This window comes from Microcaecilia unicolor, chromosome 2 (assembly GCF_901765095.1).
Source record: "Microcaecilia unicolor chromosome 2, aMicUni1.1, whole genome shotgun sequence".
Taxonomy (NCBI): domain Eukaryota; kingdom Metazoa; phylum Chordata; class Amphibia; order Gymnophiona; family Siphonopidae; genus Microcaecilia; species Microcaecilia unicolor.
In genome coordinates this window covers 109,443,766-109,463,925 of record NC_044032.1, presented here as the reverse complement: position 1 = coordinate 109,463,925, position 20,160 = coordinate 109,443,766, and the positions used below count along the sequence as shown (strand labels likewise).

The 20,160-nt window shown below is 43.1% G+C and overlaps 1 protein-coding gene across 3 annotated transcripts in view; it reads right to left on the bottom strand.

Annotated features, from left to right (window-relative positions):
- The window catches only part of ERBIN (erbb2 interacting protein), a 405,835-nt gene that overhangs the window by 240,742 nt on the left and 144,933 nt on the right, over window positions 1–20,160 (bottom strand). For all 3 annotated transcript variants that reach the window (XM_030193205.1, XM_030193207.1, XM_030193206.1), the window contains exons 5-6: window positions 17,342–17,459; window positions 7,638–7,716 (exon numbers count right to left, since the gene is read on the bottom strand). In XM_030193205.1, coding sequence (XP_030049065.1) covers window positions 7,638–7,716; window positions 17,342–17,459 — 197 coding nt within the window. The remainder of the gene's footprint in view (window positions 1–7,637; window positions 7,717–17,341; window positions 17,460–20,160) is intronic.

Here is a 20,160-nt window from a genome sequence, read left to right as displayed (position 1 = left end):
GGCACCGGAACGACCGCGCCCAGGCGGATCAGATTGTCCAAGGTCTGCTGCACTGCCACAGCTTTGACTGGAGACTTGCAGGGAGAGAGTACAAACCCGTCTCTTAAGGGTCGGCAGAACTCTAGCTTGTAGCCATCTCTGATGACTTCCAGCACCCAAGCGTCTGAAGTTACCCTGGTCTCTGCACTGGGCCATGAACCAGGACCCCGTCATTGGGTACGAGACCCTGGGGGAGGACCGGAGGGCGCACCTCCGGGACAGCGGTCTCTGCGAAAGGAATGCTGCTTGGGGGAGAAGTTCCTCTTGAAGGAAGAGGGGGCAGAGGAGCCCGACCTGCCCAGGCGGTACCGACGGGCTTCTTGAAACCGTCCTCTGGAGTTACCGGGGCAAGCACTAGCCCGAGCCCTGACCTCTGGTAACCTCTTGCCCTTAGACGTGCCAAGATCGGTCACAATTTTGTCCAGCTCGACCCCAAAGAGCAGCTTGCCTTTAAAAGGCAACTTAGCCAGGCGGGACTTAGAGGCGTGGCCCGCAGACCAATGTTTCAGCCAAAGCCACCGCCGCGCAGAGACTGTCTGAGCCATACCTTTAGCCGAGGCTCTCAAGACATCATACAGTAAGTCTGCCAAATAAGCCCAGCCCGATTCCAGGGCCGGCCAATCAGCCCTCAAGGAAGGATCCGAGGGGGAAGCCCGCTGCACAATCGTCAGGCACGCCCTGGCCACGTAGGAGCCGCAAACTGAGGCCTGCAAACTTAAGGCAGCCGCCTTAAAAGGACGACCTTAAGGCCGCCTCCAATCTTCTGTCTTGGGCGTCCTTTAGGGCCGTGCCACCTTCCACCGGCAACGCCGTTTTCTTAGTCACCGCAGTGATTAAAGAATCCACGGTAGGCCAAAGAAAGGCCTCCCGTTCACTTTCAGGCAAAGGATAGAGGCGGGACATAGCCCTAGCCACTTTAAGGCTCGCTTCCGGGACATCCCATTGAGCCGAAAATAAGGTGTGCATGGCATCATGCACGTGGAAGGTTCTAGGCGGGCGCTTCGTCCCCAGCATAATGGCGGAGCCAACAGGGGCTGAGGGAGAGACGTCCTCTGGAGAGGAAATCTTCAAAATGCTCATGGCCTGCAGTAACAGGTTGCACAAATCCTCTGAGCGAAAGATCCGTGCTGCAGAGGGGTCATCCGCTCCATCCGAGCGGGAATCCGTTTCCTCCAAGGAATCCCCAAAGGACCGTTGGGAGAACTCAGATACGCTGCCCTCATCTACATCAGAGGAAACAGAGTCCTCTAAGGCCTGGGAATCCACCCGAGGGCGTTTACTTCCGGGGGCCTCAACCCCTTTATGGACAAGGGAGAAGGGGCAGCGTTTTGCATAAGAAAGGCCTGATGCAGCAGCAAAATAAACTCGGGGGAGAAACCCCCCAGACTGAGCACTTCAGCAGCCTGGGCCACAGCCCTAGACGCACCCTCAACCGGCGCTCGCAAGAGCGGGGGAGAAACATGCTGCGCATCCAAGATGGCGTCCGGCGCGACACTCCGAGAAAGAGCCGCGCGGGAAGAACGGCGCTTAACTTTAGCCGCTTTTTTGCCATCGTCCAAATCAAGGGCGGCCCAAGAAGAAGCCGTCCGAGCAGAGTGGCCGGCCAAAATGGCGGAGGCGAGCAGCGGGGGATGGGCGCTTATGGCGGGAAAAACCGCCGCACCGGAGGAAGACCCGGGACACTGACCGGTCTCTGAACTGACACCCAACAAGGGCGAATCAGACTTTAAGACCCCTGCATCCCCGCTAACAGCGCACACGCGGTCCAGGGAGCGATTCTTCGCGCCCTCGCCCTCCAACGCCATAGGCCACGTGGAGATCGATCGGGGAACCCCCTGCCCGCTATAAAAAGGTAAAAATTACCTGCTTCTCGCTCCGAGCTGTAACGACCTGGTGTCCCAGTGAGTAGCTGCAATAAACGTTTAAATAAACGTCGAAATAAACGCCTTTAAGGACGTCAAAATTTTTTTTTTTTTTTTTTTTAACGGAGCCAGCGGGAGGGGGGAGAAAAGGAGGGACCTGGCGCCACCAGGTTTGCACTTGCTCAAGAAGAGCCCTCAACCCCAGGCACTCAACAAAACCTAAAAATTAGGCTTGGAGGCCTAGCCAGAGCTGCTGCTGTGTGTGACCACCACCTGCTGAGATAGAGAACATACTGAGGAGTTTCCGGCAGCACATGACCACATATAGGGAGGCAAAAGGATTGCTCTCTCTCTCCACCTGCTGGTAGATGGACACAACCCACCAGTCTATGGATTGATCAGCATGATGATATGGAAATTATCAACATATTGTTCTATTTCTTACTACATTTATTTTATATACATCCATAAAATGTATAACATGGGAAATAAGGACCTTATGGTCCATTAGTCTGTCAAATTTCATTCCTAAAGCAATATAACAGAACACTATTTTTTTTTGCTCCAGACAGTAATGGAAGATAACTTGTGAAACCTCAACTGCCCAGGAATGCCTACAAAGATGGCCTTCCAACACAGGCTCTTATCACAGGTTTCTCTTGGCGCCCAGAAAAAAACCACAACAGAAAACAATTCCCTTCCAGGAAGAAAAAATTGTTTTAACAAAAAAAAACAGAGCATCCAGTGTTAAAATGTATATAGCCAAAAATCTCTTCTCAATGTCTATCAACAAGCTGATCAAAAACTCAATAAATACTGTGAACAGTAGTAAAGTCACTTAGTTGTCATTATAAACATTCTGGAACATCAAAGATATATTCAGTTCATCCAATCAAACCGTAAAACTCCAAAGCAATACTGTAGCACAGAATATTAAATCCTCAACAAGAGACTCCCTTGTTTCAAATTCTTCATCAGGAGGCATCCATAATAGTTCCAGCTCGACATCAAAATGGCAACAACCGGTATAAAACGCCATCAAAGAAACAGCCTATATATCAGCTTGGAAGAGAGTTTTATACTCACTGAGAGTTTTATTCTGTGTGCTGCACTCATGAGTACTTACCTTTTGTTATACTTTTTGTTTTGTCATGATGGGGTATCTTCTTATGTACTTTGGCTCTTTTATGGGATCCTTTTAAATTTATGTTTTTAGCACTAACCAGATAAGGAAAACATTGGACTACTGCTGGGATGTAATTTTGTTTTTTCTGTATTTCTGAATGCTTTATACACTTGATTTTTTTTATATATCTTTATTGAGTCAGACATGTACAGTGAAGTGTAAGGAGAATGTTCCATAACATCACAAATGTACAAACTTCAGATTAAACACTCACAAAGAGCTGTGCAATTAAGTAGAACAAGATCAGCTCAACCCTGACCCCTCCATGATCCTTCCACCACACCCAGGCGTGTCGCAAAGTGCCCAAGAAGTGATTGCCCCAGACTCCTAGGGTGACGAGATTCTAGGACTACAAAAGGGTCATACGGCGCACACCAACTGTTCCAAAAATCAACAGGAGCAAAAATAACTGCCCTCCCCCCCCCCCCCCCCCCCCCCCCCCCGAGTGGATCTCATGCACCCAACGGAGAAGTGCGGCAACATTATAAGCCCTCAGGTCAGGTAAACTGACTCCCCCTGAACCCTACTAAGGGTTAATTTAGTAAAAAAAAGATTCTGGATCATTTAGCATGCCAAATAAAGGAGCTGATGGTGCTGCTTAACAAGTTATCTTCATGTTTGCGTACCCAGAGCGGAAGCATTTGTAAGGGGTATAGCAGCTTAGGTAATAGGACCATTTTGGCGACGTGGGAAAGGAAGTGCATTGAGGTGGGCCAGTTGATCTGATGTCAAGCAGGGCAGGTTCAATTTGGCAAAAAAACTCCTCACAGCCTTCAACGGAGAAAGACCCTTTACTATAAAGAGTGGAATAGAACCGAACAAATTCCCACTTTATTGCCTCTAAACCAGTATGGGAGACCCCAGTTGCATCCCTGATTCTGCTAATGTAACTTTTTGCTGACCTGTTTCACTAAGGAAGAAAGAAATTTTCCAGTCTTATTACCCCATTGGTGTAAGCGGTATTTGTAAAGTTTAACATTATAAAGTGCTCTAGCACCCAGGGAGTGCTTGCATTTGCTTCTTAATCTCATAATAAGCTTTACGTGCATTCTCAGAGGGGGTTAAGAATAAAGAGCCTCTGGGTGTCTCTTAGCTGTGCCGTTAGGTCTCGGATTTTATGCTCTCGGCGCTTGTTTAAAGATGCAGTGTAAGCGATGATTTTACCGCAGAGTATCACCTTAGCCACTTCCCAATAGATTCGAGGCCCCACAGACTGGATGTCATTCTCGGCTGCATAGTTCAGCCACCCCTGGCACAGGTACTCGCGGAAGTCTCGGTCCTGATAAAGAGGTTTCATGCACTAACAATGGGTGCCAGGTCTCTCCCCCCCAGCACAAATCAGTCCATACTGGGGCGTGGTCTGAAACATCAGGCACCCCCTACTCCCACCCGATCAACCCCTCGAACTAAAGAGTGTGACAAAAGAATGTAGTCCAAGCGTGCATGGACTCCATGGGGGTGTGAGAAGAAAGTGTAGTCGCATTCATCTATATGAAAAAGTCGCCAGATATCTGTCACTTCCAATTCCCTGATAAGAAAGTTCACCTCCGCCCCTCAAGGTCCTTAGATGGTTTCTTCGGGGGGGGGGGGGGGGGGGGCGGCTTACAATCTACCAAGGGGTCGCTTGTGACATTGAAATCACCCCCTAAAATTAGAGGGTAATCATCAAAAGTCACCAAGCGGGCTGCTAGAAGTGTGAAGAATTTATGTGAGTAAATGTTAAGTGTGTAAATACTACAAATGGCCACTTTAACCCCTTGTAAGAGCCTTGCTACAATCACAAAGCAGCCTTCCAGATCTTGGTACAACCTATGCACAGCAAACACTACATTTTTCTTTATTAATATGGCCACTCCCTGCTGCCTGCTATTATAAACAGCAAAGTAAAGATCACCCACCCAATCCCTTTTCAATTTAAGATGTTCAAGCTTCCGTAAATGAGTTTCTTGCAATAATGCTATGTCAGCGTGTTGTCTTTTGAGCGCTTGCAGGATTCTTAGTTCGTTTTATGGGTGAGTGGATGCCATCGACGTTTAAGGATACAACCTTGAGGTTAGCCAGAGGGCATCACCAATAAAGGAGGAGTGAGCAAGTTAATTGGTAACAATGATATGCCCAGGGAGCCTCCCAGTTGACCCCCCCCCCCCCAAGGCAGCCAACAAAGTAGAAAAATGACATCCCCAACCATGCATCAAGTTTTTTTTTTTTAAAAACCTCAATGAAAGTGGACATTCCCACCCTAATACCCCACTCCCTCCCTCTCCTCACTCAACTGATAGCCATGCAACTCATGTTCCCCTCCCACCCAACAACCCAGCACAAAAACCTTGAAGACTAACACTCACAAACCAAACAGTTTCACAACATTCATCCCCCCTCCTTCTCACCACTAACCCCCCAAAAATCATGAGAGACTTCCCTCGAGGCAGCGCTCCAAGAACAGCAGCATGGGTGGTTGCCATCTGACGACAGGAGAGCCAAGAGGAGGAAAAAAAAAACAAAAATAAAAAAAACAATAGCTTTGCCATAGGGTCTCCAGTTCTATGTGTAGCATCCGGCAGCGAGTCAAAGCCCACCAAAAGTACCCAAAATTGTCACAGTATGCATGAGAGTGCAAGCCCTCAGATCTTCAAGCAAAACATCAAGAAATCTGATAATCCATATGCACGTGGCGCCTTGCAGGTAGCATCAGGAAGAATCATACTGTAAGCAGCGATCTGTAAATTAGAATTATTGCAGCTTGTCCTCGAAGGTGCTTAGGTCCTTTGGATCAGTGAAGTAAAGAGTCTAATTGTCATGTAGGACACGCACTTTAGCTAGATATAGCAATGCAAAATGCACCCCTTTATCAAGGAGGCATTTGCAGTGGCAACCCATCTGCTTCCTTTGGTCAGAGACATGAGCTGAATAATCCTGGAAAAGTAAGATTGTGTGACCTTTAAATTCCACTAGCCTCTTCTCTCAGTATGCCTGGAGTATCCTGTCCTTTTTTGCATAGTTAAGAATCCAAGCCAGCACTTGTCATGGTCGCTGCTCACCCTCACACAGGACACCCACTCAATGGACCCTTTCAACGCGCTTTGCCTTATCTGGGAACTGCAGGCCCAACTGGTCTCGTAGCCGTTGTTCCATAAAGGTCCAAAGCTCCTTGTCTTTTATGAATTCAGGTACTCCTATGATCCTAAGATTGTTGTGCCTACTTCTGTTTTCCTGGTCATTGACTTGCTGTGTTAACTGTTTGCATTGCAACTCGAGCGCCACAATCCTCAGGTCCACGGCCTTGGTTCGGTCCTCCTGGCGCGAGATGCGATCCTCAGTTTGTTGTATTCGTGTGCCTTGCCTTTTCAACGAGTATCTGATTTGGTCTACCAAGGTTTGAAGTTTTGACAGTTTCTCTTCGATAACTGCTGTTATTTGCTGCATTAGTTCCTTGATAGCCTCTGCTGGCAAATTTACCGAGGAGAGGCCTGCTTGCGTCTCCGCCATCTTTGATTTTGAGCTGTGTATGAAGTGTCCGCGGGGTCTTCTTGGGCATAACCACCTTTCAGCAGCGCTGCTGAATGCTCAGATTTCCTCAGAAGAAGAACCCAAACCCGTTATCGCCAGCTAGGTATATTTAGAGCCTGCTCGGGAAGTTTTGAGCTGATAAATCAAAGGTTTATGGGGCGGTAGAAGCAGAGCAGGGTAAAAAGATGTCCGCTCAGCTAAAGAGCATCATGTGACCCACTATACACTTGATTTAACAAAAAAACACACACACAACTTATCTGATGTCCTTGTATGTATGTATGTATTTTACAGTTCTACATTAATCCCCTGATGCAGCCCTTGTACAGTAGTTAGAAGAAAATTGTATGCTATTTTTATGTTACCTGCATTGAATAAATATTTTACTATTTGAGTCTGCTCCTTTTTTTTTGTTTGTTTGCTATTCTGGATCTTGAAGACCGCTTGCCTGTATGCTTTTTGGGACCGATGAAGTCAGGACCAGGGAATGGCCCTAAAGAGGGCCCTTGGGGGCTTGGCCTGAAGAGGTCAGGACCAGTGAGAAGCAAAGTCAGAGGGCCCAGAGGCCAGGAACAACAAGACACAAGACTGGAGCACAGGCAGAGGACGCAGGCTGGAAGGCGGCTACAACACTTACTAGATAACTCTAGCAGACCTGTTGCAAAGGCAGGAGTCAGTAACTTCTTTATATACTACCAGACAGGAATTAATGACATCAGCCAACGCCCTCTTGCAGGGCTATAAAGCAAGTAAACAGATTCTTCTTGGCACAAAATGCTTTTGGAGACCCCACAGAACAGGTTAGGGGGGTAACAGAAAGTAGAAATAAGCTAGTCTTGTACTAATTAGATTCTATCTGCAAACTCAAGCTGCCGCCCTATGCCAATACATGGTTTGAACTGGGGGTTAAGCAGCCCATGAATATTAAGAAAAACTAAGATTTACAAACAATCATAACAAAGAGTTGGTATGAAAACAAATACTAGACCTGGTGTTTATTTATTTTTTTTTTTTAAAGCACCCTCCTCTACTAGAAAACTTACTTGGAAATTGGGTTTACACTTGCTTCAACAACAGCCAAAACCTTACAGTTCTTGATATTTTCTGGAAACTCTTGTATACCTATAGAATTAACAAAGATTCAAAGTTAACATACCAAAATATTTTTTCAACAATTACATTACAGAAGTACATAAATGAACACATGATTTATTCAGCTGTAAATGAAAAAATTGGTGGTAATATATTTTTAAAAAATTGAGGATTCATTTGATAAATTTCATTGTAAATTGCACACATTTCAATGGTCAAGTGTGAATAAAAGTAAAAGCATATAGACTGAAGTCTAAATTTTCTACTGTTCTGTTTTGGTTCTGCTTCTAACTAGGGCTTTAATAATATGCAGTAGAACAGAGGTTTCCAGCTGGTGCGCTACAGATGAAAATATCAGGTAATGCATGAAAATGTGTCTGCCTAAAGAGGGACAAGCAGGAGTGGATCACATCTATAGCAGTCAACATCACAGGCTTGCTCTCTTTTTCCTGGTCTCCTGTACTATTGCCTCCTGCCAGGAGAAGTGAATGAACAATGCTCCTCCTTTACTGGCTTCCTTCTAAAGTCATAAGTACATAAGGTCAGCAAATCTCTCAAGACGCCCACGAAGTTCAAACTTTAGAAGAAAGCTGGCAAGAGAATGTGCAGCAGCATGTAAGGTGTGCTGCTTGCAGAATCTTGTTGGCTGAAGTTAATGCCAAGAAGTGGGAGAAAAAAGTGTTGATGCCAGAGGAGTATCAGGCAGCAATCCTAATTTCCTGCATTACATTTGGTGGAAGAATACTTCCCTTGCTACCTGAGAAGTTATGTACCAGAATTAAGAGACTGAGGGATTGGGGATACCCAATTTTCTTGAGTATAATAGGACTGCTCAGCTAAGAGCTATTTTGGATTGAGGGACAGGATGGCATTCAAAGCTGTGCATGCAAATTGAACAAGAGATAGCAGAGGAATATCCTTATGGTCTAGGATATGGTTGCCTAGAGATGTAGGCTATAGGGAAGCCGGTGACAATCCTTTTAGAGGGCTGACGGTGAAGATTTGAGAAAAAGTCCAGGAAAAATTACTGCAGGGGAAGTGGTACTCTAGATTTACGCCAATTTCTTACATTGAAGAATTTGAGTCTGGATCCCAGTTCACAGTACGCAAATGGGAGAAACAAGGGCTAGGTATGCTTGGCAAGAGCTGAATAAGAGTACCCTCCTGGATTCTAGGGAGTTAAGGGAGAAAATTGGATTGGGTGAGAGAGACCTGATCCACTCTTGGCAGCTGAGATTTTATTACGCAAGAATGACAAGTTTTTTGGCTTCTGAGGGTTTTATGGGTCAGTTTAAAGGGGGGGGGGGCATTATCCAATATATATGCTATCTTATTGGCCATGATGGATAGGATGATGTCCTTTCAGAAAAAGTGGAAGATGAATTTAGAACAGTATTTCCAAAATGAAGAATGGGTGATGATATACTAGCACATAAATCAGATAAAAGCCTCAGACCAACAGCAAAAGGTGGGTCTTAGGATCCTGTATAGAACATACATAGCTCCTATTCAGTTGCAAAAATGGTACAAGCAGTGGAAAGGCCAATTTTGGAGGAACTGTGGGGAATAGGGTAGTTTCTTCCATAGGTGGTGGGAGTGTATACACAGTCAAGTATACTTGAATAAGGTGCTTTGTATGATTAAGAAGATAGTGGGGATTCAGATAGAAATGGAGCTAATGATTTGGCTATTGTTACCAGAATAAGAGGACTGCTTATGTGTAAGCTGATAGAGCAATGCTTAGTAGCTGCTAAAAGTGAATTAACCACATACTGGAAATAAGATGGGTGGGTTGCCGCCAGAGGAGGAATTAACCAAAAAACAGGACACAAAGGTTAGAAAGGCAAAGATTGCTACACACCGAAGGCACAAGGTAATGAAGTATAAGATTACCTGAAAACCCTATGAGAAATGAAAGACGGCTGAGGGAACTGGTTATGAGTGCTATGGCAGAGGAGAGAAGGAAAATGGGAAGGGGAGAAGGCAAGGATGTAGATATAATTGAAAAGTTTCCTCTGTTCATTTTCTATCTTTTAGTGACCCAATGAAGGAACAGCAGAAGACCAGCTATTTGCTTATTATTAAATAAAAAATTTAAACAAACACACACAAGCCTGGTTAAAACTTTAAACAGTGCTGGTAGAACTGCCATCAAGCCTATAAGAAAACACTGAAACGGTGCCATGGAATGTGGTTACAACTCTAATCATCAATGGGATGATTAAACACAGGCCTCCAACAGTAATGGGGTAATATGACCTACATGAAAGAACCATGTTTAAAACCTTAACTTCAAGGAGCAGGAGGTGGTCTGATTTGGGTTAGTGGGGCTTTATTTTGTTTGGTTGGTTTTGGTTTGACATAAACAAAGTTAACGATGGGAAAGATAAATATCAAGAGGGCAGACTGGATAAGCTTTGGTCTTAATCTGCCATTGTAATTGTCTGTTGCTTATGTATGACTTAATCTTGCTGTACACCGCCTTGAGAGAATTCCTTCAAAAAATAAATGTTACCCAGTCCATAGGCTGACAAATGAACCCTTAAGACCACAAAAAGACCCGTACTGACATACAGATGGCCAGATATTAATGGAGTTAAGAACACATTTTATTTTTTACACATAGGTAGAATATATACAAATTAAAAAGAATATATTAGGACAAACAAATTAACACTTATTTATTATTTGGTGCATTTGTACCCCACATTTTCCCACATAAGCAGGCGCAATGTGGCTTACATTAAGTCAAGAGTATACAATTCAATATAGAGATGGCACAGAAACAGAATGTGACAGGAGGGGAAGGTACATGGGATGACGAGCCAACAAATAAACAGTTTGGAAGGACCATGTGCAGCAATAAAAGGGTACTGTCCATACATCCTCCCCACCCCCACCCCTAAAAAATGAAGACTAAGCAGCATCATAACATTACTACCCACCATGAAAAAGGGGTTCAACGGGTAAAAATCATCTCTTCCCCTTCTAAACAAGAGAGACTCTGCAACTCCCCCCACAGAACAGTGCTCAGCTGCCCCAACCGAACATCTCTTGCTCACTTTTTAACCCAACCAAAAATAAATATAAACCCAACATACCACCTCCCAGAACAGATGCATAGTAGTCAACACTATTAACACCCACAAGAACACCTCCTGTACCCCACAAGATCACCACCACCAGTATTTCCCTGCCCTTTCCACCTACTCTCTCGCCCAGTACCAGGATCTTCCCCCTGCAAACTTTCAAAAGGCTTGGCCTCATGCTTGAAGTCCCACAAAATGCTCTCAAGTCTCTCCTCCTGCCCACCTTTCAGTCCCTCTAGCTTCAGTTTCTGAAAATAATAAGAAACAGCGTAAAGGAATGTCAGGTCAAATGCAAAGCGCTGATAAGGAAGGCAAAGAGTGACTTTGAAAAAAAGATTGCGTTGGAGGCAAAAACACATAATAAAAATTCTTTTGGGTATATTAAAAGCTGGAAGCCAGCAAAATAATTGGTTGGGCCACTAGATGACCAAGGGGTAAAAGGGGCGATCAGGGAAGACAAAGCCATAGCGGAGAGATTAAATGAATTCTTTGCTTCGGTCTTCACCAAGGAAGATTTGAGAGAGATACCGGTGCCAGAAATGGTATTCAAAGTTGACGAGTAGGAGAAACTGAATGAATTCTCTATAAACCTGGAGGATGTAGTGGGACAGTTCTACAAATTGAAGAGTAGCAAATCTCCTGGACCGGATGGTATTCATCCCAGAGTACTGACATAACTGAAAAATGAACTTGCGGAGCTACTGTTAGTAATATGTAATTTATCCTTAAATTCGAGCGTGGTACCAGAAGATTGGAGGGTGGCCAATTAACGCCGATTTTTAAAAGAGGTTCCAGAGGAGATCCGGGAAATTATAGACAGGTGAGTCTGACTTCTGTACCAGGCAAAATGGTAGAGACTATTATTAAGAACAAAATTACAGAGCATGTTCAAAAGCATGGATTAATGAGACAAAGTCAACACTGATTTAGTGAAGGGAAATCGTGCCTCTCCAATCTACTACATTCCTTTGAAGGGGTGAACAAACATGTGGATAAAGGTGAGCCGGTTGATCTGGATTTTCAGAAGGCGTTTGACAAAGTACCTCATGAAAGACTCCAGAGGAAACTGGAGAGTCATGGGATAGGACGTAGTGTTCTGTTGTGGATTAAAAACTGGTTAAAAGATAGAAAACAGAGAGTAGGGTTAAATGGCCAGTACAGACCCCTGCGGAACCCCACTATCTACCCTTTTCTATTGAGAATACTGACCATTCAACCTTACTCTGTTTTCTTTCAACCAGTTTTTCATCCACAATAGAACACTACCTCAAATCCCATGACTCCCCAAATGTTTGAATGATATCCGAGTATCCGACTTCTTTCCTATCAGTAAATTGGTGTTCAATGAAGAACAGTATATCAAGTTTTAATAAACAATAAAATTTTGGCATTCCTGCTGTAGGTGGTCAGTGTGCTTACTGACGTTAATATCTGGTGCTCTGTTTCCTTTATGCAGCCAGTTGTAGGTATAGTCACAAAAGGCTGTTTAAATTTACCAATGAAACTTGTTATGAATATCTATAAAATAAATAAATCACAGACAGTAACACCTGCTAAGGAAAGACAGATTCAATGTAAACTTACTTTGAAGAACAGCCCGGTAAAATAGCTAATATCCAAATATGGAAATGTTAATCTGCCTTGCTTGGTGTACAAAGTAAAGACCCTGCCATTACCATGTGTTTCAATTATGCTTACTGCTTAGAGGCAACACTGCCACTAAGTTTGTTTCCTTGAGTTTTAACATGCCTCTTTTTCTTAAGTTAAAATATAGCTTCTGCCTAAGGAAACATGGGTTTTCATTTCCCATTTTAAGCCAAGCTCTGTATCTTCCTACTTCTGTGTTTTGCCAGTGGAAGCACCAGTGTGATGGAACAGATTCTTATGAACTTCATATAATAGTTGCAAGTAAGATTGCTCAGCAATAAAGGTAAAACCAACAAACAAAGGAAATACATCAGCTGACACCTTTTTTGGTTTTGGACTTAAAACAGCTTTGACAGTGAATATTCCTTCCCCAGGTTAAAAACAAAATGAACAAGTTGGAGGAAAAGATGCCATTGCCCAAATGCTAAAATGAATTCTTCCCTGTTGCCCCTGCAAATTAGCCAAGGCAATCTTGCTAAAATGGTTTAGACTTTAACCAAGTTTAGCTGATCTGTAATACAAGGTGAAATGTGCTCTGACCTGTTAATTTCCTTTCACCAAGTCCTGCTGGACCAGTGTAGACTTATGGGTTTCAACTCCCTACCAGTATATGGAAGCAGAGAACTGAAGATTTTGTTGGTATCATCAGTATAACAGACAGGAACATTCCAGCATGCTAATAACAAACCCACTCAGAAATCCCTAAATAATTAAAAAGAACAAAAACAAACAAAACAAAACCAAGAGAACCAAATTGAACACAGAATATAAGCCCCACAGGGCTAACCTTCGTACATACAGACAGCTGGGAGAACTAGAACCCAAGAATCTACAGAATTCCGTGGAGGGTCCGTAGACTTGTCTATCAGGATTCAAGGAAAGGAAATTAATTTTTTTAAAATTCAGCTTCCTTATCATTCTGCTGGACTGGACCAGACCTATGGGATGTATCACAGCTTTTATCTCACACGGCGAAAGAGCATCTTTCAGGCTCTAATCAAGTTATCTGCCAACAAAATACACACATATCTAGCTGGGCTGCAATAGATGCTCCACCAACTTTGCCTCTGAAGCAGGCGAGTGCTGCCACATGGACCCTGAGAGAATTAAGCACCAGGCAATAATCCAGACTGCCTTGTAAGAATGATATGATGACTAGAATGTCCATCCACCAGGTGGATAATCCCCCCACCAGAACGCCAGGTCTCAAACACCCTCCAGACTCTGATAAAGACCAGAGATGTTAAGGATTTCCACATCTCAGCATGGCAATTAGTTATGGAAAACTCCCTTCCTTCCCAGACAATGCCTTTCAAGGGAAAAGCCTGAATTGAATCAGATCTTCCATGAGAAAAAAAAACTAGTCCTTGGAAAAGAAACATCAGTCCTCACTGCAGGGAGACACACAGGACCAATGAAGAGACAAATCAGGTCCAAGTACCAAGGGCAGCGAGCCCAATCTGATGCAATCCTGTGTTATCATGCAATTTATCAGGGGCATGAGAGAGATCTACAGTGGCTGAAACTTCAGCACCAGAACATCTAAGCCCCACTGATACAGGCCTTCTCCACCAACTAAAGAAGTGAGGGAATTTGGATTTCTGGAAGGTTGCCATCATTGGAACGCCCCAGCACTCCACTACCAGACAGAAGGCTGCAGGGACTGCACATTCTCTCTCCTGGATCCAGCATCTCTCTACTGATAACATCCACCTGGACGTTGTCCACCCTTGCTACATGGCATGGGCCTCCAAGAGCACCAACAAGTACTGCTCTGCCCAAGCACACAGCTCATCCACCTCTACAGGTACCATCCTGGTACCTCTGTTTTTTGGCATATACTACCACTGTGGCACTGCTAGATACCACATACCCAATTGATCCAGAATAAAAGGGAGAAAGTGAACAAGGCCAGGCAAACAGCTCTCACCTCCAAGCGATTTATGGACTACTTGGCCTCCTGGACCAACAGCACTCTTGAGCCACTCTGTACTAATGGGCTTATCAACTTATAAAGCTCACATCCAGTTCCACCAAAGGGGGAACTACTGAATCTCACTGTGTGCCCTTGGACCTCTATAACAGTGTTGATGGAGAGGATGAAACTAAAGCTAATTGGCCTTCTTGTCTTTCTGTGGAGAATGTGAGTGGGCTCAACACTACAATTAATGGCTCAAAAATTGCCGCATACTGTCACTTATGTAGTTAGTGCAGGCGCACCTACCCCTTTCTCAAAAGGTGTAAAAGTGCATCTGCACTAAATGCAAACAGTCTTACCATGTAGTAAAAAAACTTTTCAGTGATGTAATTAGAGGAAATTACAGATCAACTAAACTTGGTTAAAGCCTAAACATGCCCAAACAGTTACCACACAGTCTTCGCACTTTGCATGTGTTAATCTTGCTGTTAAAACAGATTAATCACTTCAGTCAAAAGGCTCCAAAGTTAATTTGAGCAGCACCTTTGCTTGAACAATGGAGCCATCATATCATAGTCAGTCATCCTTAATATCATGTTGATCTCCCCTGCTTTGCTCACCCAATGATCATTGTGTCTATATTCTGCATTAACTGTAAACTGGCCACGGTCCCTGTGAGAAAGCCCAGATACATGGTTACAAACACAGGCCCATTTCTTTCATATGCTGCAGAAACCGGTAACCACAATAATTTGCACAAAATTGAAATTTTAATTATGAAGTGTTTTTTCTTTATTTTACATCTTCATACAGTTAATTAGCAAGCAATTTAAGAGAATGAGCAGCATGTAGAAAATCACAGAATGCTGTACAAAATGCTTTTCCAAATCACTTCTGGCTTTGGGGGAAAACTACTTACATCTCTACACAATACTGTTGTATATATTGCAAAATAAAATTTGTCCCATGATTGGACCTAATCACTGGATTTGCCTTAATCAAACTACACCACTTTTAGTAATAAACTAGTAAAAAAGGCCCGTTTCGGACTCAAATGAAACGGGCGCTAGCAAGGTTTTCCTCGTAGTGTGTATGTTTGAGAGAGTGACTGTGCGAGTGTGTGTGTGTGTGAGAGAGAGAATGAGAGTGCGAGTGTGTGTGTCAGAGAGTGTATGTGTGTCAGAATGACAGTGTGTGCGAGTGCATATGTGAGAGACAGTCAGTGTGAGAGAAAGAGTGTGTTTGACACAGATACAGTATGTGTGAGAGAGCGAGTGAGAGAGTATGTGTGCGAGACTGAGAGTGTATGAGACCGAGAGTTTGCAGAACCCCCTTCCCCTCCCCCCTTCCACCCTGTCCGAGTTGCAGAAACCCCTCCCACTTCTTCCCATCCCCCCTTCGCTCTCGGAGTTGCAGGATCCCCCTCCTCCTTGTTCCCCTCTCCCTTCTTCCCATCCCCCCGGCTACCCCCTGATCCAGGACCCGCCCCTCCGCTTCCAGTGCATTTCCAGGAATCCCCTCCCACCCCCGTGTCATTTCAGGACCCCCCCCTTCCCTCCCCTGTCATTTGAGGACCCCCTCTCCCCACCTCTCTGGCCCTCCCCCTCGTAAGAGCCGGCTGCTGCTGAAAAGTTTGTACCTCCTGCACGCAGGGACGCCGCTTCACTCAGCTTTCTCTTTCGCTTGTGTTTCAGCTGTTCCTGTGATCTCGCCCTCAAGGCCGGGACCACAGGAACAGCCGAAACTGAAGCGAAAGAAGAGACTGTGCCCCACTTCTTTTTTGAAAGCTTTCAGGTCGAGGATTGAGCAGTGGCTGCGTTGACGTTTGGGGGGGAGGGTGGTAGAGTTGGCAACCTGGGTGGGGGGTGTAGGGGTGAGGGGCACCGACTTTGGGGGGGGGGGGGTGGCCAAGGGCGGATACTGCATCTCCAACGGGCTGTGCCCAGCTTCGTTTTTCCTTCAGCCACGTAGCAATGAGTTAGCGATGCCATTCGTTCAGTGTCAGTACTCCGCCCTCGACGTCATCACCTTTGACGCGTGTGCGGGGCAGACACTCATGGAGGAAAATCGATCTCATCCACTTCATTTTTAGAATGTTGGGTAAGTGAGGCTTCATTAGAACGTTGGAGGTGCGTTTTATATAGAGAGATGGTTTGAGATACTCATATGTTCTCAACTATTTATTTAATGGTACACACATCTCTTCCGGAATGAAAATGTGCAGCAAACGTCAAACATTCTTAAATATACCACAGTTAACAATACAGTATTGCAGGCCAAATCATAAGATAAATGTCAATTTACATACAACAGATCTTTACAAGGCTGAAAGTATGTCTAAATATTGTCTATAAGGAGTACTGCATACATTTTCCAGTACATTATTCAGTTGTACATAATTAAAATGAAAAATCAGCAAAAGTTCCAATTGCTAGTAATCATTTAATACTAACAAGGAATTTGAAGAAAAAAAAAAAGCTGTATCATAATATATCAGAATAAAGAATTTCACTCCTTTTGCTCTCTCTCACCCGTGCCTCTTAAACACAAAAATGAAGAAAAAAAAGAGTTGTACAAAGTAAACAATTTCATACTTAGAAGATTCAAGGGGGTAGTCCATGTTGATAACTTCTTTTGTCTGGTTACCTTCCACTTTTTTGTTTTTGATTTGCTGTTTGCCTGTGATGGCTTTTTTCTTTTGTTTTGGATAGCTTCCATTATGACAGGTTATTTTACCATTTTATCACAGGTCCTGTTTTACACAATGCGACCTAGTTGTTAACCTGGGTAAAAAGTAAAATAACCCATCTTAACGGTAGCTAATATTGATAACTCCACCTCTTAGATGCTGTATGTAGTATGCAGTTTAGAGTAAAGATTATAAAAATGCATTTTACATATATGATAACTAAGCAGTAATTAAAAAGTTCAACTAGTTCAACTAGAGCCACGTTGATTTGCCCTTTATCTGGGCTCAATTATATTAAAACAGACAACTTACCATTCTTGCTGACATCCAGTTCCCTGAGATTAATGAGATTTGCAATGGATGCTGGCAATGTTGTTAGATCATTGTCTGGCACGCTCAGCTTATGGAGAGACTGGCAGTTGAACAGTGGCTATTCAAAGAAAATAAAATAAAATGTGAGCTTTTTGTTTTATGTTTTGTCTTTATGTAAATCACTCCTAACCTGTTCACCTTTCAGACAATTTGAAAGGATATAAGTGACTTTGGGCCCTGTTTACTAGCCACGCTGTAGGCGAGCTAGCATTTTTAGCACATGCTAAAAATTAGTACACACTAATGCTAGAGATACCCAAATGGGTGTCTCTAGCATTAGAACGCACTAAAAATGCTAGCATACCTTAACAGAGCCCTTTATGTTTACATGATAAAAAAATTAAATGTGGCTAAAATATTTCAAATTCATGAATTTGTTCTCTAAATCCTTAGATGTCTTAGCCAGATCTATGTATAAAAGTAAGTTCCCTCTTGATTTATCAATCTAACTCCAGATATTAATGGAGCAAAACATATATCCAAGGATATTCTCAAGATACAAACCTGCAATTTAAAATTAAATTAATCATTTTTTTCATATTTATTGCAGATGGGAGAAATAAAAACATGAATTTTTTCAAATTTAATATTTATTGACCTTTTTAAAAATAGTCACAAAAGAAATATTTTAACAAATATAAGTCGCCACAAGTTAACAAAAATGAAAAATCAAGATAACTCTGCACTTCATTCACATTAAACAAAAAAGCAAAGGGGAAAAAGAAAAATGAAATATCAAAGAAGGGGAAATATGGAGCTAAGAAACAAAATTTAAAATTTAAAAATAATTATTGTGAGAAAATCACATTACCTCACCTACTTCAAAAGCCAACCCTTACAGCTAATCATACAGCAACCCTTAATTCTTCCTTATGGCTCAAAGCACAAATAATTGTTAGACTCAAAACTAACAAGGACAAGGAAATCGTAACACAAAGGTCATGCCAAGAACAAGAGATCTGGGTCTCAACGCCACAAAATCCTGATGTCTCCTCTGTATCTCTCTTGCTACATCAAGAAATACAGAAGTTTTAAAGCCTAAAAACAGCTCATCTGTATGGCAAAAATATAGATGAAAAACATGATTCCTATCTGGTTCAAGCAATTGTGCTCTAAAGGCGGTATTTCTTTCGCCGGTACATTAAGAACTTCCCTAAAATACTTTTTCACCATCTCTATAGCTGTAATCAGAGGGGATTTAGGGAAGCTCAAAGACCTCAGATTTTTCTCTCTCAATATTCCATTTTCTTTACGGAATATAATTTGTCTTTAATAATAGACTCGGTCAACTGCAATATGGAGACACTTGTCTCTAGAGCAGTCTATTGGCATGCTGATCCAAGACTTGTGCCTGAAATCCAGAAGAACTGGTTAACATAGCAATTTAAGATAAAGTCTCAGTAAGTTTAAGAAAGGATGAGTTAAGAGTCTGTTTAGCCTCCCAAACAGAATCCATATAACAACTGAAGTCCTCAACTCCAACATGGGCTGTTGCAACCCCAAAGCAGGTGTTATCTCACTTAATGGATGAAGACCTCCTTTCTCTCTGAGATGTTGAAACGGCCAAAGGATGGCCCTCAGGTCCTGAAGTAAAGGCTCTATCTTCCTTCCTTCCTTGACTCCCTCTTCCAGGTAAGCCCACTGGCTGCTGTAGAGTTGTCTGCTTGAATTGACTTAAACGCATCAATGGGGTGAATATTGGAGCCAGTGAAAGTACTGCGGGAGTTTGATAATCCCGCAGGATAGTCTGCGAAGCTGTGGGGTTACAAGACTATGTTCAGAAGAAATCTAGGATAGAAGCTCAATACTACCTGGCTGAGGTGAAACTGGATATAAGGGAGAGAATAATCAACTAGGGCCTGCAGTTTACTCACTAACCAAGGTTAAATGACTGCAATCAAAAATGGTAACTTCCAAGAAAAAAATATGAAATGATCACCACTCCATGGGCTCATGGAGGTTTCATTAATTTTGAGATCATTAAATTAAACTCCCAGGGTTTGAAAATTTCTTCAGTGGATGTTTAAAGTGTTTTATGCATTTCAGATAGGACACCGAGGAGAATATTATACTGGAAGCAACCATTTCATACCATAAGGCACAGAAATTCTATTACTTGGATAAATCAATGTTAGTTTAAGCATCCTTTAAGTCTAAGGAGCTAAGCCAATACTTCTGTAGATTCACCTTCAATTTCTCTCTATTGATTTGCTGAGATTCCTCAGGTCCAAAATGGGACAAAGACTACTTCATAAATTTACCTCTAGAAGAGAAAGCAACTCCACTTGTAGGATTTCTTCTTGTTCCTTTTCAAGTGAAAGGGTGATGGATCTTCAAGATCTAATCAGCTGTAATTGTGGGCCATTCATTCCTGAAAAATGTAATCTTCCTCCCACTGGAGTGTTTGAAGAATCATTGTTGGAAAGAATAAAAATGGTGTGGGCAAAGGTTTGACTATTCTTGGTCTCTCTTGTGTATTTTATCTTTGCTTTGGGAGTTCTTCGTGGTGTGGTTAAGGAGGGAGCAAGCAAGCAAGCATGTGTAACACCCAAATCTGATTGTCTTCCTGGCAAAGAGTCCACCACAGAGGGCAGTTCATCAGGAAAGTGATTCCAAATTTATAGTGCGATATAAGAGTAGGCTCCCCTATAAGTAGTAGACAATGTAGCGTCCCTATGTACAAGAGCCACAACTATACAATCCCCCTGAGACTAATGCACACTGGGGAACATACAGCTACAATCCATCTTTAACATATG